General features: G+C 43.1%; 1 protein-coding gene across 1 annotated transcript in view; it reads right to left on the bottom strand.

The window, feature by feature from the left end:
* Tgfbr3 (transforming growth factor beta receptor 3) overlaps positions 1-23,862 on the bottom strand; it is a 150,378-nt gene that overhangs the window by 49,044 nt on the left and 77,472 nt on the right. The window contains exon 3 of the mRNA XM_051198460.1: positions 15,504-15,641. Within this exon, the coding sequence (XP_051054417.1) occupies positions 15,504-15,641 (138 nt within the window). The remainder of the gene's footprint in view (positions 1-15,503; positions 15,642-23,862) is intronic.

Genomic DNA, 23,862 nt, shown 5'->3' with positions numbered 1-23,862 from the left:
TTGTGCCTGGCATAAGGTCTGTGCTAAAGAGGATTCAAAAGTCTTATTTGGGGACAGCGAAGCAGGAGAAAATGTCACAATCCATTGTGAATATCAGGGGCTCTATTCCCATTCACACAGTATTCAATACAGTAACTACTGACTGCACACCACCAATAAATAAGCACCTGTGATATTGCTAAATGAACCCACATTGAAGTTACTAGAGCTTGAAGATGTTTTACAAAAAGTAAAATATCCTGTGAATTTTATTTTATCACATGTTTAAATACTGTGTTGAATGAATTAATTACATTTTTATTTATACTTAAAATCACACTTGATTTCTATCCTGTGGCTTCTTCCAATGTGATCCTAAGGACGGAATGCACTTATAGACGTGGGATGTACATTCACCCGTCTGACTCAGTCTAGACTCAGGACCCAGAAGACAGCATGAGCCAGTGACTCCCCAAGTGTTGTCTCAGATCAGTGTGTAACAGGCAGAAATAAGTCAAAATGTAGATCCCATGGTGGTGGAGAGTGGGAACCTAGGACCCTGGAGACTATATTCTGATTTTACCATCCAGGACTCCAGCACACAACTGAGGAACACTGGTCCAGGCAGAGACACAGATGTATTTATTTACTAACTTGTTCTCATGGCACTGCGCTGGGGACAAAGCCAGGGACTTTTGTAGCACAAACTAGCACTCTGGCACTGGGTTACATCACCAGGCCTGGTACTGGTTTATTGGGTACACATTCTTTAATAATGCCATACATGAATATAATGAATTAAATCATATCTAACTCCCCATGTTGTCACGATGTTTTTCTGCTTTTTATGAGTGTGTGTGTGATGGGGGTTGGGGGTGTGAAGGCAAGTGTGTGGGGTATGTGGTGTGGGTATGTGTAGGGGAGTATGTGGGGTATGTGGGGTATGGGGGAGTGAGTTTGGGGTGTGTGTAGGGTAGTGTGTGGGAGTATGGGGGTGTGTAGAGGAGTGGGGGCTATAGGAGCATGTAGGGAAGTATGTGTGGGGTGTGTGGGGAAGTGTGTGTGGGATGTATAGAGAAGTGTGTGGGGGTGTGTAGGGGAGTATGTGTCAGGTATATATGTGGGAGAGTGAAGTGTGGGGTGGGCGTGTGGGGAATGGGGTGTGAGGGGGAGTATGTGGGGTATGTGGTGGGGGTGGGTAGGGTAGAGTATGGGGTGTGGGGTGGTGAGTGTATGGGGGTGGGGTGTTTGATGTGTGATGGAGGGTGTGGGGTGTGTGAGGGGGTTTGGGGTTGTGGGTGTGGGGAGGAGTGTCTGTGTGTGGGGGAGTGGGTGCTTATGGGGGAATGGGGTATATGTGTTTGGGGGTGTGTTTGGAGTGTTTGTTGTATGTGTATGGTGTATGTGGATTGTGTATATTGTGTGTGTATGTTGTGTGGTGTGGGGTGTGGAGTGAGGATGTTGTGGGGGTTGTGTTTGGAGTGTGTATGTTATGTGTGTGTGGTGTGTATGTGGTGTATGTATGTTGGGTTTGTGTTTGGAGTGTATATGCTGTGTATGGGGTGTGTTTGGAGTGTGTATGTTGTTTGTGGGGGGTGTATGCTGTGTGTGTGTGGAGTATGTATGTTGGTGTATGTTGGGGCTGTGTTTGGAGTGTATATGCTGTGTATGGGGGTGTGTTTGGAGTGTGTATGTTGTGTAGTGTGTGTGTTTGGAGTGTGTATGTTGTGTGTGGGGTGTGTGAGGAATATGTATGTTGTGTGTGGGGACACCTACCATGTGGCATGTGGAGGACAGAAGCTCTGTGATCCAGTGAGAGTTCTCTCCCTTACACTGGTGAGCACAGAGCCCCACCGGGAGGGAGAATAACCACACCAATGGTGCAGTCATCATCTTGCACATTTAAGAAGAATAGGGTCTTGCAAAATAAGAGAAACCACAACTCCACAAAGATAGAGAAAACCCTGCTGAGACCTCACAGAAAAAGCTGTTCCAGGCATCACACACACACACACACACACACACAGAGAGAGAGAGAGAGAGAGAGAGAGAGAGAGAGAGAGAGAGAGAGAGACCCTGCAGCTCAACCCTGATACAAGAAGCTTGGGTTATCACTTGGTTAGTACCTGCTGTTTGGCTTACAGATGCACATACCACCTTTGCCTGTTTACAGAGGGTCCACACATACAGTACACATAGATCAGCTTCTAGCCCGCTCTGCCCTGCCCACACCCACTTTCTTTTCACTATGCCTCTTCACTTTCTGAGCTCCCAAAAAACAGCTCTTTCTGGAGCTCAGGGAAACACTGATATTTCAGAAACTCCTGCCATGCTGGAATCTGCTTGCTCACTTTCAGGGGGTGGTGGGGAGATGTGGAAAAGGGTACTCCCTGTCCCTATAATCTATCGCTGTGCTTCAGGAGGATCTGCAAACTGGCCCCCGGTGCCTCACAGCCTTCACAGTAAGGCATCAAGGAGATTATGCTAGGATGTCATTTTGTGTGCAAAGTCCAGCAAAAATAAAATCTTTCAGTATTCTGAAAGATTTACTTCCAGTGAGGACTGAGCCATTCCTTCTGAAAGATGAAACACACACGTTCCTTCTACCCAATCCCCAGGAGGGTTCTACTTGCCTCATTCCTTCAAAGTCCCATGATGTGAAATTCAATCTGAAACATGTTTTCTATTAACGTATGTTATGACTCAACAATGTTTTGAAAGGGTTTATTCTAAACCCTTCTTTATTCTAAAGAAATAATTTCCATGCCCATGAACATACATTGACAATTTGCAAAGCTACATATTTTCGAGACATGTGACTACAATATTAGCCAATCACACATTTCAGGAAATGCAAATTCATGCAACTTTTTTTTTTTTTTTACATTAGAACATACTTGACAATTTTTTCTCAAAACATTCATCATGATCATCTTGGGACGTTTTAACTTTTCCTGAAATGTAAGATGTTAAAGGATTCATACTCCACATACTTCCGCACAGCCCGAAGAAAATGCTGACACTCTAAACCTGAATATAAGCTAGCGTGAAAGCACTGTGTAAGCCCCCACAGAAGTGGTACAAGAATGGAGATAGGTGTGAGGACACATGGATCTAAGGAGACGCAGAAAATCTCACCTAAGATCTGAAGGTCAGGCTCAGCCCAGCACCCTCACACCTCATCCCAAAGGAATCAACTAAGAACCCCAGGCTAGCCCAGATACTCCTCAGCCTACAACATATCTCCCCAGACTTCTGATTTCACCCTTCCTCACCACCTACAGTATATTACAAGGGACTGCCCAGTCATGGTGACACATGCCTTCAGTCCCAGCATTTGGGAGGCAGACTCAGGTGGATCTCTGAGTTTGAGGCCAACCTGGTCTACAGAGTGAGTTCCAGGCCCGCTAAGGCCAATAGTGAGATCCTATCACAAGCAAAACAAAAATCAACAACAAAAGAGTTACTCAAGCTTAATTTCAAAGAACATTTGTCACCTTAAGGGTGTTTTGTTGGCAGGGAACATTAGTGAAGTTACTAATATTTACCCTGCTCTTCAAGCTGTGGCTGCCCTTCATGTTTGCTTCTAGGAACCTCTCACTATGGAGGACTTTTTTTTTTTCCTTTTATATCTAATATGACAAGTTCAAGAGTACAAACTGAATTTTACAAAAGCCAGACAGACGGCAGACAGGATCTTCAAATGGCCTTTATAGAGGTTGTCCTTGTTCATGCTGGTAATCTCTGTATTTCACAGGAAATAAAGGCTCAAGGAAGCCGAGGAACCTACCCAAGCTGTAGCATTGGTAGGCACTATGGCTGACACAAAAATGAGACCCTGTTTCCAGCCAGCCCTATCCCTGTCCCAGAACCAGGGAAACAGTCAGCCAGCCGATGGGAAGTCAACCTTCAACTCCAGGCCTTGATGTGAATTCTTGCTAAGTAGATCCTACATGGAGTCTGAGTTTTTGTTGGTGGCCCAGAGCTCCTTTCTTCAGCTGTCCAAGTGCTAGATTTCACAGTATAGTGAAGCACATGCACAGATCAAACCTGTTGGGCTCCCCAAACCATGTTCTCTCTCTCTGTAGGTCTGTGGACACTGACTGTGTCTGGAGAGGCCATCTCCCTTTAGTGAGGGAATGTGCCCCCGCCATCTGCCAAGGTTGGGGGTGAAGGCAGACATGAACAAGCTTTGGGGGAAGCAAATAGGGGACCACAGAGGGAAACTTTACAAAGGCGCCCTACAGTTTTTTTCTGACTGGTCTGGCCCTTCAGTATCATTTCTTTGAACCTCCCTTCCCAGCTACCTGAGGGAAAGTGAGAGGGAAAAGAAGGAAAGGAACAGGCAGAACTGACTGTTTCAGACATAACCACCTGGCTGGAAACCAAGTTAGAGTAAACACAAATCCCCAGGTACCCAGTGACTTGAAAATGGTTGATCAGAACCCATGACAGATAAAGAGCACTGCAAGAATATCAGGTGGGAGAAATGTGGGACATTCTATAGCTTGGCTCTGCTACTGATGGCTAACTCAACAGCATCTAGAGTCACCAGGAGATAGCCCTCTGGGCATGTCTGTGATTGGGGGTTGGGGGCTCTAGCTCGTTATCTGAGGTGAGAGGACTCATCCCCATCCATGGTCTGTGTTCCAGGCCAAGTCAAAGAAGAAAGAAAGTGGGCCTTGGCATTCATTCTCTCTGCTTCCTAACTGTGGCTGCCCGTGACCAGCTGCCTCATGTTCCTGCCACAATGCCTTCCTCACCATAGATGGTCAAACTGAACCAAAATCAATCCTTCCCTCCTTAAAATCATCCATCAGGTAATGTCTCAGTTGTAGATGACCCACACAGCTGCAGTCCCATTAACCCCCCCCATACCCACACCTGCACACTGTTGGGAAGGTGTATTGTAGGTGTGACTAAAGTCCAAAACTGACTTTAAGGAAGGGGCTGTCCTAGATCATTGGGATGGTCTAGTTCTGTCAGTGGGAAGCCCTTAAGAGCCCAGAAGGAGGCTGCCCTGAGGAAGAAAACATTCCAGCTAAGGGGAAGGGGTGTCAGCTTTAGTTCATGCTTATGGGTGCTGGCCCCCTTCCAGAAGGTTCTCGCTGTATCTCCAACTCTCCTTGCCTGACCCCACAATGGTGCAATCTGACTCCTTGAAATAACACTCTTTGTGTATATCCCCTAGTGGGTTTACTCTCTGAAACCCTGGCTGATTCAGTTTCTGTGAATGGCTGATACAAGCCCCAGGAGAATGAGGCTATATATTCTGACCCACTGAGCAACCAAACCCAATGGTTAGGGAATAAAGGGCCTGAAAAGACATTTCATTGGGGAGAAGCAATGGAGAAGGGCATAAGCCAGTCACAACTGGTTTGTGTCCTTTGGGAACTTCCAAGTTGGATTTTTATGCCCATCCCAACCCCCCATTTTTTAGTTTATAATTGATAGTCTCTACAGACGACCAGGATGGTCTCCTCTGCCAAGCTAAGAAAGCTGAAGTGAATACATTTAAAACCTTAATGATGAAACAGTCCCAAAGGTGCTATGGATACATGTGTACTAATTAAGCAAGGCAGCCTATGGAGCTGATCCAAAAACAGTCTAACAAGGAGAAGTGTTCTTGGGGAAGGGGTCAGAGAAAGTTTCCAAACCCTGGCCAAGTGGACAACTGCAAGCCCTATACCCCAGTTTTGAAGTTGTTTACAACTGACATTATTAAAATGGGGTCTTTACTTATCTGACCTGTAGTTCCAATTTGCTCTGAAGTTGAATACTGAAGCCCTAGCCTTGGCATAGCCATTACTGGGTTCACGCTTGAGTTACAGATGACATCATAGTTCTGTCCTCCCATCAGGCATTGTGGCTTTCCCCAACAAGGCCCTAGTTCACTATTCTGAAGAGTATTATTACTAACACTCAGACAAGTTCTTGACATTTTATGAGTTATAACCACCATCCAGGAGCTGTCTGTCCACACACAGGTTAACCTCTTTGCCTTAATTTCCTCATCTTAAAAATAAAAACAAATGATACCTGCATGAAAATTACCTTTAAAAAAACTCTGCATTGTATGGTAAAATAAAGAATTTTATGATAAGAATAATGGTACAAAGACTAAAAGTAATACATGTAACTACTTTGAATCAACACCCAGTGCACACTGTTTACATATACTCATGCATGTATATCCTCCAGACAGGTTGCAAGGACTGTGTGGCTGGAGTTATTCTTTCCAGCTTGGTCCAGCAGCTGATTTGTCCCAAATAGTCACACAGAGACATAAATTAATTTATAAACTATTGGATGATGGCTTAGGCTTCTTATTGGCAAGCTTAATTATTCACCCATAACTACTAATCTATGTATTTCTACATGACCTTATCTTAGCAGCGAACGCCTGGTACATCCTATCCTCCTGGTCTCTGCCTGGTGTCTCCCCATGGCCTCCCTCTGCCTACCTTTCCCAGAATTCTCATCTCCTAATCCCACCTATCTTCCTGTCTCTATTGGTCAAACAGTGTTTTAATCATCAACCAATAAGAGAAACTGCTATACAGAAGGGCATCCCCCATCAGGGCTGTGTGACCAACCTTGAAGTTCATGCTTTGTCCCTCACTTGGGCAGAACCTTAGCTTTTTATCCAAACTTCTAGAAAGGGATTTATTTTGCTTGCATTCAAGTGATGCTGAACTATATCCCCTGGCACTCTAGAAACCTAAGAACTCTTTCTCAAGAATAAAGAAGATAAAGGGACTAGAGATCAAATGGTTTATCATCACTATGGGCTTTTGCCAGGGACGGCAGGCACATGAGCCTCTGGCTTTGACTGTCAATCCAATCCCAACGGTATAATGATGACTCCCCATCATGGCATCATGAGCAGTTCATATCTGAAATACAGATGCCAGGCCATCTAGAATCAGGTTTTAGAAAACAACAGTAAAAGCGGGGTTTAGAATACAAATGCTGCCCAGACATAGATGTAATAAGAGTTACTTCTAAGCCAGATAAGGATCTGAGATTCCCAAAAGACATTATCTCAAATAAACTGGACAGTCTGTAATCAGAAAGAACTCAGGCCATTCTGCAGTCCTTCCCTGAGATGGGCTGTGTAGGAAGCTATGGGAACCTCACCACATCACTGTCTATACCCAGGCATGTCTGAGTGCTTTCACATCAGTGTCCCAGAGCCTCCTGGGAGATAGGCTTTTGGGTTTATTTTGTTTTTTTCACTCCTCCATTATATGAAAATAAAACATTCTGCAACTTCCCTTAACAAAACACTCATTTTCTCACCAAATAGCTCTCTGGAGGTCATCCACCATGCTACCCACAGCACCAGAGACTAACATTTGAAACAACTACCCAAAGTTTGGGAAGGGTAGGTACATCAGATCACCAGGTTAGCTTTATTCCAAAGCTTGAAAGAACTTCCTTGGATGACACAAGGAAAAACCAATCTTTCTTTCAATGTAGTCAAGTTTACTTAACCTCAATTTGTTGAATGAAAGGAAAGCCTTCACAGGGCTGGGGCTGTGTCTACACGCAGACATGACACACAACACATCATCAGAGCCAGGAAAAGTCCACACTGGTGCGAGTCCTCCTGGATAGGATGTCTGCCTCAGAAAACTACTAGAGGATGAAACAGGGCTCTGGGCCACTCATGCAGTGGTAGCATTCACCGCCTTGCCCTGCCTGTTAGGATAAATCATAGGAGGCTTCTATAAACTCTCTCTGGACCAAGTTTACCAGTTGGACTTTCCCCAGTGTTCTAAGTGCCACAGTAACATTTAGGAAGAGCTCTTTACCACAAAGGGGGCAGAAACTCATTCCTAGGAAATGTGGTAGTTGACTGACCCCAGCTCATGAAAGGATCAGGCCCTATATAATTAAGGCTTTTAGGGACAAAGCCACAAAACCAACAGATAAGCAGCCTCTTGAAGAGAAATGCATGGTACACAACCACTTGGAACATCCTCAGGACACAATGAGTCATTCCAGCAGAGATACTGAAAAGAACCACCACCAATCTGGAAATGTTTATTTAATCTGCTTTCAAAAGGAAACTTATCTGGGGAAAGACCTCACCGGGGAATGGTACAGTCAGACCCCCTAGGATACAGGGGTGACACCTCTGGCTGTGCAGAAAGCTGTGTTTGTTTACAGCTCCTCAAGTCATCTGCTGTTCCAGCACGCCAGCTTCAAGGAGGCTGCTGCCTCAGCTGCATTTTCTCATTTTCTCCAACTTCTGGGATCCAAAAAGGGGTACATTTTTATGCTGAACCCCAACTCCCAGTTTCCTAGCTAGCTCTGCTGAACAGCAGAGAGCTCCTTGAAGGCCAGTGACTCACGTGTCAGTCTCTGAATTCTCCATGGGTCATTCGACTCAAGCACACGGTTCATACATAAAACATCATGGAAGGTATGCTAATCTTGAGGGTTTTCAAGTATGGGGGCCGAGCTGCCAGAGTGATGCTATAAGGGTGATTTTTGCTTTTTTTTTTTTTCCCCTCCAATCCAGATTTCTTTTTTTTTTAAATGCAATACAACAGAACACAGAGGTTTGGTGCTTTTGCTGTTTATTTTTAAGTTCCCTCCTCCACATGTAAGCTTGGCTGTCTGAGTTATTCTCTGGGCATTTCTGGATCTGGCAACCCTCGGTTACACATGGCTTAGCTTTGTGAAAAGGTAAATGCAAGGCATGCGCTGTGTGAGGCTGCACTGCCCTTCTCAGAGCGGCAGAGTTGCTCACATCTGGGGTTGTTTAGCCACTGATTGAAAATTTAGCCTTTTGATTTCCAGTTAAATACTAGGCACAGGAAAACAAATAGCACTTGTTTTCATTGAGTCTTGTCAGGCATCCAAACTGCACTGTGGACCAGAGGACTGCCTGTGGTTTGGTGGCAGAGACCCAAAATACTTGGCCTCCCCACCCCCTCCAGTTTAAGTGAAAGGAATACACCAGCTTTTGGCAACATGGATTTTTTTTTTTTTTTTAAACCACCCTTCCCCCTTCTTTGGACATGCAGAGCTGTTTTTAAAACATTCAGTGTGTTCCTGGTATTAATTTACATTTTTATTAGGATTAAGTTTTGATTTGTTTTTAATCCAAAGCCAAAGAATAAAGTTCGTTTTCCCTCACTTATTCCAACTGCCATGCCTTGATATTTACTTGGATTTGCTGAGGAGGGCAGGGTTCATATTGCTAGTTCCTGTTTCCAATTAAATGAGGATATAGTATCTAGCAGCCACATTATCAAGGCATCAGAGTTGAAAAGTGGGAGGAACTTTGGAGCACAGCTTAATAGGAACCCTTTATCTTAGGTTCAGAAACTGAGGCCTGTGTGACGAACAACCAGTTAGCGGTGGGGCCAGCGCCAGTACTCATGCTGAGGAGGTTAAAACTTAAAACACAAAAACCTGAGTTACCAGAAAAAAACATATAGGACACCAAAATAAACTTGAATTTTCAGATTTTTTTTAAAAAAGGGATCAGTTTTGTTAGTATAATTATGTCCAAAATACTGTGCAGGTTTACATAAGCAAATTATTTAGTGTTTATTTGAAATTCAACTTTAACTGAAAGCCTGTACTTTTATATGCAAACTCTGGTCACTATGAGGCCAACATCTACCCCTCCCACTCTATCTGGCTGCCAAGGATATCCACATTTTTCTTTCCCGATTTTAATGATAAATGGCTGGGAAAAAATAATTCACAAGACAGTAATCCCAAGAGAGTATAACACTGAAAGAAGTTGCTTTCTTCCTTGAGACTATCCTAATCTTATATATCCCCATCTCCCTCTATAACTAGCTTGTAAAACAGCTAACTCTAAATAGTCTAGATGTGGCCTCTAGACAATACATTTTATGTTAAGAGTTGATCACTAGAGTCTCTCTCTCTCTCTCATATGTATAAATACACACACACACACACACACACACACACACAGTTTATTTACTTTTAAAGACAGGACCTCTCTACATAGCAAGCCGCCCTTGAACGCTGACCTCCTTGCATCTGCTCCAAAGTGATGGGGTTGAGGGTGTGCACCACCATACCAGGCCACTAAGACTCTCACCTTGAAAATTTCTACTTATGTCAGACTCTAAGTCTGAAAGGAAACAGTGTACAAACAAAGCAGGGTCAACATGACCCTAACAATAGTAATTATCATGAAGTATGTATTATATATAATATTTATATATAGTTAATATAATAGTACAATAATAATATATAAAAACAGGAGGTCAGAGGACAACTCTGTGGAGTCAGCTCTTTGCCATCTACCTTTTGTTGGGTTCTGGGGGCCAAATTCAGTGAGGAACCTTGTACAGCAAGTGCCTTTATCCCACTGAGCTATCTTGTTGGCCCACAAGATTAAAACAAGCATACAAAAAACCCCACCTCAAATAGATGCAAGGAATAAAGTAGAACTATACTTGATCTTTAAGAAATCTAGTTTGGAGCTGAGAGTACAGTTTAGCAATTGGGCACATGCTTGGCATACACACCAGCTCCCAGCACTGGCTGAATCTTGGTCATTGATTTCTGTACAGTTACCTTGTTTGTCAGTTGAGCTGGACTTGGAATGGAACCCAGGCTTTGCACATGCCAGGCCAGCACTCTACCACAGCTACATGTCCAGCTCTTGAACTGATACTTTCAAAGAATACTGTAGCAGGTTTGTTTTTTGTTTTGTTTTTTCTAATGACTTTAAATGATATACCAGAATTTTTTTTTTTTGAGGGGTGAATATTGTTTCAAGATAGAGTTTCTCTTGTGTAGCCTCAGCCATCCTGGAACTCACTCTATAAACCAGGCTGGCCTTGAACGAAGAGACCCACCTGCCTCTGCCTTCCCAGTTCTGAACTTAAAGTCATGAGTCACTACCACCCAGCTAATCCAGTGCTTTTACTATATTCTCAAAAAGTGTGCTATACTCACCACTACACAATTCCTCTACTCTTTCTTCTAAGGGAACTCACACCAGTGTCAGTCCAACCCTCCTCCCCCACTTGGCCCTGGCCATGAAGCTACAGATTGTCTGGTCATTTCAGGCACAGAGAATCGTACTATATGCAGCTTATGTCTCACTAAGCATGTTTTAAAGGTTTATCAATGATGTGGTATAGATTGGGCACTTCCTTTTTAAAGTCAAAAGATAGTTCCTGTATAGCTGCTTCAGTATGGCTATCAGCTGATGGACATCTAAGTTGCTTCTATGCTTATTTGTTTGCTATTTCAAATGACTTTGCTTTGGAAATTTGTGGGCAGGGACTTTGGGTAACTGTATAAAGAACCATGTTACCCCACTATCAGCAATGTGTGAATCTTCCAATTTCTCCACTGCCTGACAACACTTGTTATTTTATGTCTGTTTTAACCACAGAGGTGGTCAGTGCCGTGGTTAGTGGATTTTCCCTAATATGTGCTAACATTCATGATCTTAGGTGCTTTTTTGGTCACTTGTGTCTGGTCCTAACAGAAAGGTTTATTCAAATTACAGCATGTGCCCACCAATACTCACACACTTTTGAGTCAGAGTCTCATGCAGCCCAGGTGACCTTCCAATTCTCATGTTCCTTGAGTGCTGGGACAACAGCACATCACCACACCCAGCTGCATGCAGTTTGGGGGATTAAACTCAGAGCTCATTCATCCTAGGCAGGTGCTCCACACTAAGCTAAATCTGCACCCCTGAGGCAGGATTATTTTTCTTTCTGATTGTACCCAGGGACAACCCTGATCTACTTACTGAATATTATCTGAACTACCCAGAAAATATTTTAAGGCTGTGACAACTTCGTCACATACATGCCTGTATGTGACTTGAGCTGCACCTTGAAACACGTCATCCATTCCTAGCTGCTAGGTAGTCAGAGCAACTGGACAAAGCAGCTACTTCATTCGCAAAGAAAACAAAATTCCCCCCAACCCCTCTGTTCCTGACACAGTTCTTGTCTGTGCTGTGGAATAAGGAATGATGAGTTGACAAAAGGCAGAGGCTTCTACCGGATAGTGTAACAATAACAGAAAAAATATATTTTATATTTAGGAAATTAGCAAATGAGACATTCTGAGTAACATAAGCCATTCTAACTAACTACACAAGCTTTAGGCAGTTAAAACAACCGTAGCTTATTGGTTTAAATTAGCAGGTAGATGCCATTACCCAAATCTTTCTCATCATCCTGCATAAGAAAAACTAATAACCACTAAAGAATTATAACTCTGCCAGAAAAGACACCTTGGAACCAGTCATGCAACCCCTTCAGCATCACGTGTCACAAAGGCATGAGGACACAGGTATCTTGAACTGACGGTCAAGGGACCATCCTCTCTCCAAGGCATTCTTGGCCCACCGAGTAATCTTAGGGCTCAACTTCTGTGGGGCCTGTGCTGCTGACATGCTTGGAGAAATATTTCATGGGTGGACAAACCAAACACACTTGGTTTTCTGTCATCACGAGGACTCTGACACTGATCAGCAACACTAATTCACTACAGGCCTTGGGAGGAGGGGGAGTTCCTCAGCTTGTGAACCATCTCAAAACACCTGTGGTGCTCTGATCTGGCTGAGCAACAGATGTCTTGCTGGTTACCCAAGGCCATGGAGAATGAGCAGACAGAAGGCCAAAGGAAGCAGGGCTTGGGTGTTCAAGGATTTCAGTCAGTGACTTCTCCCACAGCTGCCTCAACAGTGTCCCTCTGCAATGTCCTTACATGGAATTAACTCCAAATAAGGTTGATGCTAAATTGTATACCAAAAGTAAGTTCTTCATTAGTGTATTTCCAACTAATAGTCAAGATGGAGTTCTTATGGCTCACAAAGTAAACAAATAATAACAAAGACAATGTTCTCTAAATCCCATGGCATGGCAGACTGAAGAACCCAACAACAGTAAGCAAAACTACAGTGTGTGTGGCCCATGCTGTGCTTGGGACCGACAGCCCAGAGAAATGGGAACTTTAGATCTGGAGCCATCCAATAGTCACCTTACATACGAATGCTGATTTAACCCTTCCCGAGTACTCATTACTCTGCTCATTACAGAGGGATAGCAAATGTTAGTGAATTTAGCAGCATTGGGCAAGGCACTCAACATTTTATATGCTATTTCCTCACGTCAAGATAGTGTTTGTTTCTACAGGGTAGGACAGTCATTATTCCCATATTACAGCTGGGAAAAGTCAGGTTTGCAAAGATGAATTTTCCCAATTACTGCCTGGGCCACTGTCTAGGCAGAGAGACCCTGCTCTCTGTTATCAGCTATTATTCTGGCTACCTTGGTGGTAACCACTTTCCAGAAATTCCCAAGGACCTGATAGGTTCAAGGCATAAGAACTAGATTTAAAGTTTTTCTTTTGGTTCTGGAAATTAAACATGGGGCCTTGTGCGTGTTATGCAAATGTTTTACCTAACCAAAGGTTCTCTCTTCGCTTTTTGAGTTAAGGGCCTAAGTTTCAAAACCAGCTTTGACTTTACTAAACAGCTCAGTATTTGCAGTTCTCCTGCCTCAGCATCCAGAGTAGCTGGGATTACAGGTCTGTGCTACCAACCTCAACTTAGATTTCTCAAGTTATACAGCTATGCACAGGTAGTTTCTGCAGCAATGAACTACAGTATATAGAGCAAATGAGTATATGATTTTACAAGAGCCGTATGCTTTACTATCACAAATAAGTTCAAGTACAGAAGGCTGGTGTGACTAAGTATGGAGGCTGCTTTTCAGCACAAGTGTTGTAGAATGGGCCCCAATTTAGGTTTAAATCCAAACCCTGTAGGAAATTAGCCTAGTGATTTGGGCAACTGTTAAGCCTCTAAATTATCTGTAAAAAGGAGTTACCCTGGGGCTATTGTGAGTAAAAAAAAAAATACGGAAAGGAAAGAACCACAATTGAGAAAATGCTCCATCAGATCCAGCTGTAGGGCATTTTCTTAGTTAGTGATGGATGGGGAGTGATGCCATCCCTGGGTTGGTGGCCCTGGGTTCTTCTGTAAGAAAGCAGGCTGAGCAAGCTATGGGGAGCAACACAGAAAGCAGCACCCTCCATGGCCTCTGCATCAGCTCCTGCCCTGTTTAGTTCCTGCCCTGACTTCCTTCAGGGATGAACAGTGATATGGAGATGTGAGCCAAACAAACCCTTTCCTCCCCAAGTTGGTTTAGTCAAGGTGTTTCCTCACAACAACGGTAACCCTAACCAAGACACAAGAGATGCTATGTTCTTTCTCATTTACAGACGTACAATGTCTGTCTGCCCCATGCTGGTGTGATTAATTCTGATTACTAGCTTAAAGCACTCCCAAGGACTCCCCCTCTCTCCATAGCTGCAATTTTTCTTTTTCTAAATAGTAAACAATTTATGGGGCATCTGTTGAAGATTCTTATTGGATCAACTTTTGCTGCAACAGCTGCGAAATGATAGCTTATCTCCATCATCTCTTCTGTAGATATTTAACAGTCAGCACTACCATAAGAGCTGCCCTGACTCTCCTATTTTACACACTTACTCAACTACTAGCTATATGAATCCTCACTTTCTTTGGTAGATACCTTCAAGTGGTTAAAAATGTCTTTCAAATGCAAGTGACAAGAAACAGCTTGTACTAAAGTCACTGGCGTGGCAAAAATCGATTCTTGGGGCCAAAATAAGTCTGCTAACAGAGGTTTCTGCTTACCAGTGAGATTTTGGGGCTCTGCAGTGAGGACAGCATAAAGCCCTCACAGGACTGTGAGAGATCACCACAGAGCTGCAGCCCTGCTGCTCATCAGACATGATATCACACCCGAAACATTTCATCCTAACAACCCATCTATTTCTTCACAACTAGCAGAGTTGAATGTTTGGCAAACTCCAAAGGACATGATTTACAAATAGTAGGTAATATTTGGACCAGACTGCAAGAGCTGGGCTCCAGCTTTTTAAAGAATAAAATAAAATACAACTGATTTCATGCTTGGAGATCACTGTGTCACTCTGACAACAAACAGTTCCTCCTATCAGAAATTAGGCCAGAGTAATATACAAACAGAAATGGGTTTGTGCTATGGATGTTGTGGTCAGAGACCACACACCAGAGGCTTCCAACAGCTTTGACAGTACTCTTACTGCTGTAAGACGGAAAGGGACACCAGGACTCAAGCCACACAGAGTATGGCAGGGAGTCCTGCACCACTGTGTAAATGAGACCTGACTCTGCACAGAGCACATGTGGCATCTGCTTCCTGGGAATTCTTTCCTATGCCATCCAAACATCCCCCACATTCAAATAAAAGTGTCACACCCTTTGGTATCATTTCATTGAAAATAATAATTTTTTTAAAGCACTTTGCAAACTGGGCATTCTATACACAACTATGATCTCACTGAGGCAGAAGGACTGAGTGTTTGAAGCCAGTCTCAGCTACACAGTAAAATACTGCTTCAAGAAATAAAATGTCTTGCACAAATTAAGACTTATCACCTTGCACTGGGAGCATTTTTGGGGGAGGGTGTTGAACACTTACCAGGAAAAGTCTGGGGACACCGGTGGCCAGTCTCTCTGTCTTCAGATGCCAGACCAGGGGCTGTGGGGAGTTGAGCAGGAACACAACAGGCTTGCGGTGAATGTGCACTGAGGAGATGGGGTTCAGATGCAGCGTAACCTAGGAGACAACAAGAGTAAGGAGAGGGCTTAGGGCTGATTCCCCAGTACCCAGGGAACACCCAAATACTTACAACTCACTACAAAGAGTGCCATAAAATGATCCCAAAGTCAATGTAGATGATGCCATACGAGGTTGAATTAAATGCTGCTAATGCCCAACCATTGTTCTACTACCTGGCTGTGTCACAAGGTCAGTCAGTCTCACTAAACTAAAACATGGCTCAACCACTAAGAATGGAAAATGAGTAAACAGAACACTTTCTTTTACCCCATACTGGTAGCATACCTCAGGGATTCCTCATCCTTCAACTCAGAAAACTAAGCTGAAACTACAGAACAGAATCTTCTAGGGGTGAGTTTTCCCCCCTAGGCCCACACAGAAAGGACTCTCCCAGGTGACTTCCAATCTCTACAAAGTTAGGTGACTTCTGCCAAAGAAAACCACTGAATTCGAAAAAAGTCAGGCTGCCAAGGGGAACTGCTTTCCTCCTGGTAGCACAAAGATCAGATAAAACAAACAATGACTATATAAAGGTGCTAGAGAGATGGCTCAGCAGTTAGGAACACTTGCGGCCCTTGCAGAGGACCCAACTTTGGTTCCCAGAACCTATGTGCCATCCCTCAATCACCTGAGGCTGCAGCTCCAGAGGGTCCAGCGCCCTCTTCTGGTTTCAGATGGCTCCTGCACACATATTGCAAACACCTGAGTTTGTACAATTACCAAAGCACGGCATAAAAACCCAACGGTTTGAAACTTCCCCATGGCTGCTGACCCAAGTTGATCTCTCTAACTTCTTTTCTTTTGTTTCTTTTTTTTCTGCCTCTCTTCAAGGGACAATCAAGAACCAATTTCATTCATTACACTGCCAAAATTATGGATAAGTAAAGCACCAAACTTATTTAAAAAAACAAAAAACATGGTTTTTTAAAATGCCATTTCTTGATGCATATCAGCTACAAAAAGTTTGCACATATAATAGTATTACTGTTAACTACTGAGTGTGCCTGTGTTAATTTCCACAGAAAGATGCATCATGAATTGAGTACTGTTATCAGTATCTTGCAAGCAGCAACATACTGACTCACTGTAGCCAATCTTTAAATGTATATATAACCCAAAAGACTAAAAAAAAGGCTAAAGAAACTGCTAAGTTCAAAGGGGTTTAGCTAGTTAATTTGTAGCAAAATACAAAAACCCAAACAAGAGTGCTATTTCTGTACACAGGACCATTTTTAGACTTGGAGTAAGCACAGCACCAAATCAAAGTACTAAATGAACTGTGATGTCAACCACAGCTACAGCAAAATAATGTGTTCCTTGGTTGTCCAGACACACAGAACACTCTGGAGTCACTGTCTTCATTTAGAAATAGATTGATGGCCATAAGACACAAGAGATGGGGTTGAAGCAGAGCAGAGGCAGATATCCAGACTGCATCACTTCCTGGACACAGAGATGCACAGGGCAGGGAAAGCATGCTATTAAGAGGGAGGGCAGGAGGGGCAGCTTCAGCACCTGCAAACAACACAGCTTCACAGACTTTTGCTAACAGCAAGTGGTCAAGTATGGTGTCCCTGTTGGCTCACTGAGAACCATCAAGGTCCAAAGAATAACAACTGTACACTTTTCCTTAAAGCTCCTAAATATGCAAAAGCTTTGCTCAAAATGTATAAAATCAATAAATACATATCTCAAATGAACAAGAATATTTTAAAGCTCATGAAATGAAATGTATGAAACAGATATTAGAGCTTGAGTCCAAAGTTTCCCAGATGGTCTAAGTGTCGAGGCTTGGCTCCAACAATCAAGGGAAGATTTCTAAGAAGCTTAGCTCCGAGTTTTCCTGGAAACGGCTCCTTCTTCAATATGTGGCCATGTCTGGCCAAGATGAATCTCTCACTCTGGCACAGATGTCCCAGGCAAATCCCCAAAGCCATTTGGCAAAGAAGAATTCACACTATGGTTGGGAAATTAAAAGAAAAATACTTAATACTATTTTGGTTTTTTTGTTTGTTTGTTTTGTTTTTTTGTCTTGATTTTTGCCATTTGGCAGGCACAGAGTCCCATGAGCTCAGGCTAACCTAATCCTCTGAAGCCTTCTCCTCCCATTCTTTCTCCACCCGAGCAAACCTTACAGAAGGGAGGATGCAGACAACCAGAACCCAGTACAAGCAGGAAGGCATAAAAGCTTCTTGGGATGTGAGAACACAGCCCAAATATCTTAAAGAACCCTGGCTAAATCACCTCATTTCTTCTAGGATGAAAAACAGAAAAAGAGACAAAGAAGGTAGAAAAATGAAAACCTTTAGGATCAGTTATGGCTTAGAAGTGACAGTAATTACAAACCAGACGTGGTGATGCACACCTGTAATCCAGCACTGGGGGGGGGATCAAAGGTTTAAGCCACCCCCCCAATAAAAAATAATCCTGCAGAAATTTTTATAGTTAGATTGTCGTTGGTAGTCTAGAGAGCTAAACCCAGGCAGACATCAACAAAGAAATATCCCTCTGGGAAATATGAAAGGCTGTATGCTGCAATCTCTAGGAAATCCAAACAGTAGTTTACCTTCAATTCTTTATCCAATTCACATGTTATGAGCTTCAAAAGTATTGGAGTGGGGGAACTCAATGGAGGGTTGGGAAGGTTAAGGGGACTAGCAGGAAGCCTCCTACAAAGGTGTTCTATAACTGGGGTTTGATCATTTTGAGCGTTACATAGCTTTGAGAACACAGTGGAGTATGACCCCCCCCCTTCATATGCACACAAAATAGTCACAGCACATAAAACTTTGTGCTAATTCGAGAGGAATGCACCTAGAACCCAGGTGAAGGAAACCACTGCACAAGAACAGGAAAATTCTAATGGTGAAACAGAGGCAATACGGCTTTATCTTATTGAACTACTGTTGTACTTTAAGAACAGCTTGAGAGAAAGATGGAATGCAACAAGGTTCAAGAAGAGGGTGTTTTTGTTTTTGTTTTGTTTTTTTAATTAGGGAAAGGGTTTTTGTTTGTCTGTTTGTTTGTTTGTTTGTTTTAATTAGGGAAAGGGGGAGACCAGACTCCAGGGACAGGAGCAGAAGAGAGGAAAGGGGGTGGAGTCAGGAGAGAGAAGAGAGAGAGAGAGAGAGGTGGGCAGGGTCTTTTTAAAAGGGAACATAGTGGATGTGCACAGGTGGTGCTCTAAGTGGTGTGAGCTGAGGATGTATCCTGTCAGGATCCCACAGGCTGACCTGTACAGAAGCCTGAATACTAACAACTAGGACATACAAGTTTACTCTCAAGAGGTTCTCCTTCCAGGGAACAACTTAATAGATGACAACACGGATTAGTGTCTAGAGTTTCTGTTCTCTCCTCACTTCAAACTCACTCTTCAGGAAGCCCCGGGATCCTGCTCTAAACTTGCATGTGTCAAACTGTACTGAATGGTCCACAGTCCCGGTGCCAGAGGAAACTACAAGTAAATCTCTGTCACACCTGGACACATCTCCCTGACCCTCCATGAGGAGGGACAACGCTGGTCTAGTCAGCCTGCATTGCCTCCCTGCACCGAGGTTATCTGTGTCCAGACATTCCTGATGCAGTTTGATAAAGAGACTCAAGGCAGAGGCAGGAACATCCTTGGAGACCCTACACAGCTTCATGGAGCCTCTGGATGGCACTGCTTGGGAGATGTGCCCTGATCCATACACTGTGAGAAAAGGATGATGTCCTCTGGCCCTTGAGATGGAGAAACCACCTCTATTCTCTTTCTCTTTTCTTTCCTTCTTTCCCACCTTCCTTCCTTCCTTTGGGTGGAGGGTAGGGTCAAACTGTGTAGTTAAGGCTGGCCCTGAACTCACACACACACCAATCCTCCTGCCTCAGCCTCCTGAGTACTGAGATGTCTGGTATGTGACCAACACCCATCTGGCTTGTCCATTTTCTGAATATTACACTTGATAAGAAAAAGCAGAACACATTTTTCTCATATTCTAAAAGTCACTATGAAAGCAAACTATGTACAGGTAGAAAAAGAATCTTACTCTTTATGGAAAGATGTCATAGAAAAATTGTTTTGAGTTTCCTGGAATTCATAGCCTACATGCAAGGCATTCTTATCATAGAGATTTCAAAAGATTTCTTATTAGAATGGCCCTACCCCCTAACTCCTAGGGTTTATTAAAACAAACAAAGCAACAGTGATCACAGCCACTGATGTGTGAATCTAATACTTGTCCAATTTTGCTAACATGTCACTGAGGTTTTATTCCAACATTCCTGAGTCTAGACTCCTGCCCCACATGGACCAATGAAGGAATGAAGTCATTTAAAACCTGTCCCTGGGTGATTTCCATTATCTGAAACCAAACCAAGTAATGTTCAGTTCACACTAGAGATAAGAGAACTTGAGCAGTGTACCCATAACCAAGATCTGTGAAAGCAGGGGATGTTCTGTACCCCTACCCTGTCCCCTCTGCTGAGCCAAGGAGGCATCACCCAACAGTGCCATAACAGAAACTTCTTGAGTCTTCCCCTCCCAGCACCCAGATGTTACATAGAGAGACATAACTGTTTCAAGACCCCCAAATGGTTCTGAAATATGTACCTGACTGCTGGGAAAGGAAACTGTATTAACTAATCAATGCTAGAGTGTTTTAAAGGGTCTGATAGCTGACATTGTAGCTGCCATGCTTGTCTTCCACCATTTGGGAATTGGTATAAAAAGATCCCTTAAAACATTTTTGGAAGGGTAGATTTAGAGTTTTGTTTAAGAGAGAAAAAAAAAAAGTCCCTTAGAAATTTTTTTATACAACAGTGAATTTCTAAAACAACAGTTGATCCCGAATTCAAGGTATCCAAACCTCTGAGTGCCCCACCCCCAGGGAATTATGGTACCACCTTCCCATCTAGGGAAGCACCAAAGTTAAGACATCACACTGCATGACAGATGACATCGAGTCACTGGTGTTTTCTTCTTGAAGCCACTTACTGAGCTGGGAGGAACGTAGTCAGTGAATTCCCAAAGTAATCTCCTGGACATAACTCTGGATTCCCTGGGAGCTTCTTAAAATAATCTAATACAGTGACACAAAAGGAAACAAAACAAAACAAAACAAAAACAAATCCTGCAATTTAATGCAGAAATAAGTCGTCTTTCCTGCTCTGAGTTTTGCATGCCCTGGAAAAATACTAGGAACTAAATTTGGGTTGGGGGTGAGGGGCAAGAACACACATAAACAGAACAGTATTTATGAAACTATAGTTCATGACCCTCTGATGGGGTCCTGGGAGCTTCACATAGGGATTCCAGGGACCCTGAACCTCCCTCGCTGGAGAAGCCTATGGTTCAGCTACTGCAGGGAAAGGGGCAGAGAAAGGGACACTCTTGGTGTAATACATTCTGCTATAAAAACACAACTGGGGCCCTCAGCAGGCCACCAGTCACAGCAAATCCAAGGATACTTTTCTATTGTCCTTCAGTATTAGGTACAGGCTGTATAGACAGTGCACTGTATCACTAACATTTCAAGGCCATATAGGCTTCTAGCTTAAATAAAGTACACAACAGCCATGTTCCCAGAAAGACACTCCAGGGACACCCTTCCCTACCCTCAGGCAGAGCTGGAAAGTTCTACAGGACACTACAGATGTTTGTCTCTGTCATACTGTGAAACCCTCAGAATAATCATTCAAGGGCAAAAAATGAAATCGTGTTCACTTCTGCAGCCTTGTGCCTAGTGCAAGGCCAGGCTACTAGGAAGAGATCAAAAGGTTTTTAAAAAATGAATAGAAGGAACCATAAATAAATTTCATCAATAAAATTAATGAAATGTGACTTCAATAATGGTCACGAGGTCACATTGTCTTGATTTTCTGGCCAAAAGTGGAGAGGCACCTTATGAAGAGAACATTTCACTATCAAGTACAACTCAAACTTTAAAACAGGGTCAAGAAAAACAAATAGATCCCAACTACCAAAACAAAGCTCTGGGGACTGCTGAGCTATAAACTGGAGCCATAACTAGTCAATGTCAGAGATAAATGTCCACGTTGTACCCAAGAGATACAGCTATAATACGATCCCTGCTCCTAAGGCAAAGGGAACATGGCAGAAAGATGGCGAAAGCCTGGGGGTCAAAAGCACTGCAACACTGACATTGTGTCTTCTAGACATGACAGGGAAACAACATCCCTGAAATTACTACCATCTGAAGAACGGTACCCCAAGTTGGCGTCCAAACACAGAGAAACTTTCATGGAGTCCAACCCCTAGATGAAGAGCTATAAACAATGACAGCTGAGAGATGGAGAATTAGTCTTCCCCCACAGTGAGTTCCCCGATTGGTTATCCAGTACCAAGTGACCAGCTATAAAAACACATACATACAAGCAGAACTAAGTGGACACAGTAGGGTGTGTGTGTGTGTGTGTGTGTGTGTGTGTGTGTGTGTGTGTGTGTAAAACAGTAACAAAGAAAAAGAGACTATGAATTTGAGAGTGAGTAGGGAGTGTAAAGGGGTTGGAGGACAGACAGGGAGGGGAAAATCATGTAATGTTTTAATTTAAAACAAAATTTAAAGATTAATCTAAAGATTAATTTTATCTTTCACAGTTACATAAAATATTAAAAACACGGAAAATATCTTTGATATGCACTGTGCTTCCTAAGGTTTGATAACAAAAATAAAGTGAGATTTCTTCAGATGTCCCCGTCTGCTGGAGACACAGAATCTGTTTTGCACCATCTGGGGAGTGAGGTGCATTGAAAGGCCCAGAAATGAAGTCTAAGAAGACAGAAGGCACTTGGTATTTGCATACTGACAGGAGTGGAAAAGCCACTGTATTCACCTGTTTACTATTCCCTGACACAGTTCATGAACACACTGGGTCTAACCTGTGTTGCCACAGACACTAATGTGTGACAAGGCCTATGACAAGGCTCTATGCATTGTGTAAGGTGTTTCAACTTATACCTTTAAAATAGGCATGGAATGTTTTTCCTATTTGTCTAGTAAATCAGTATTTTGACTATATGAAACAGAATCTCATAACAGCCTATGTGTCACCACAATACAGAACACAGAATCATATGAACTGGTGATATGAATCATATCATTGGTGGTTGGTCATTACAAGCAGGAACCCAACTCCTGATACAACTTCTAATACCTTAGAGTCAGTGACAGCAAGACCGCAAAATACAATGGTATTCGAGCAGTGACATTAGAGGATGGCATTTGGATTCTCTGGGGAGAAAGCAATGTCCCATAAATCATATTAACCTGAAAGTGGTTAGGAAACTCACTCTTGTCCCAGGAAAACCTCAAGGATTCTGACTTCTGGTTTCCTTAGAAAATGTAGCAAAAAACACTCCCTGGTCTGGGAGGGCAATCTGATTGGCCAGGTTATAGCTTTCAGGAAATGTTCTAGAGGAACTGGTGTTTCAGTGTCATGCGGAGTTCAAAAGTTGCTCATCTGTTTGGGCAGCATTTTGCTAATGAACATTGTCTTCCTTGACCAAATGCCTCAGTTTCCTTTTAGGAGCCATTCAGAAAGGCTAGTGTGGTTCTAGAACCTTCATGAGGTGAACAGAGGCTTGCTGGAGGAAGTGGGCCACTGGGAATGGACTGTCCCTCTCAAACTGTGAGCCAGTTTCCTTCCTTAAATTGCCTCACATCCTGATCTATATAGAACAACTGGGAAGTTTATTAATAAAATAACTGGACACACAAGAAAGCAAATCCAGTATGCAGGGAACATCAGAGTTCATTACTTCTGTTTTCCTTCATATAATCCCTGAATATGTCTGTGTCCCAGGTCCAGGGAAGGACCTCTGGGGTTGTCTGTGCTCCAGCTTAGCTGGGAAAACATGGGGCCTAAGTTCAGGCAGAGACTCTGCCTCTAACAAATAAATGGAGAATGATAGACCAGAATGCCTCTTCGAGCACAGGTACCCCTCATCACACACTAATGAATGTATGCCCTCACACACACTCACATATACACTTCTCTCAGGATTTATGACTGAAAAGAAGAGAAAATAAGCAAAAGGCTTACACCATAGGAAGTTGAAAAGTGACACTAAGGACATTCATTTACAGGTAAATCAGGAGTGAAAGCCATGGAGGGCTTAGGATAGGCCTTAACTTCAGAAAGAAATGTGTAAATTGAAAACCATTTGATTTCCAAGTTATAGAACTAAAATAAGGCATTCATGTCCAAGCAACAGAAACAC

Source organism: Phodopus roborovskii, unplaced genomic scaffold, assembly GCF_943737965.1.
Source record: "Phodopus roborovskii unplaced genomic scaffold, PHOROB, whole genome shotgun sequence".
Taxonomy (NCBI): Eukaryota; Metazoa; Chordata; class Mammalia; order Rodentia; family Cricetidae; genus Phodopus; species Phodopus roborovskii.
This window is presented reverse-complemented; position numbering and strand designations above follow the sequence as displayed.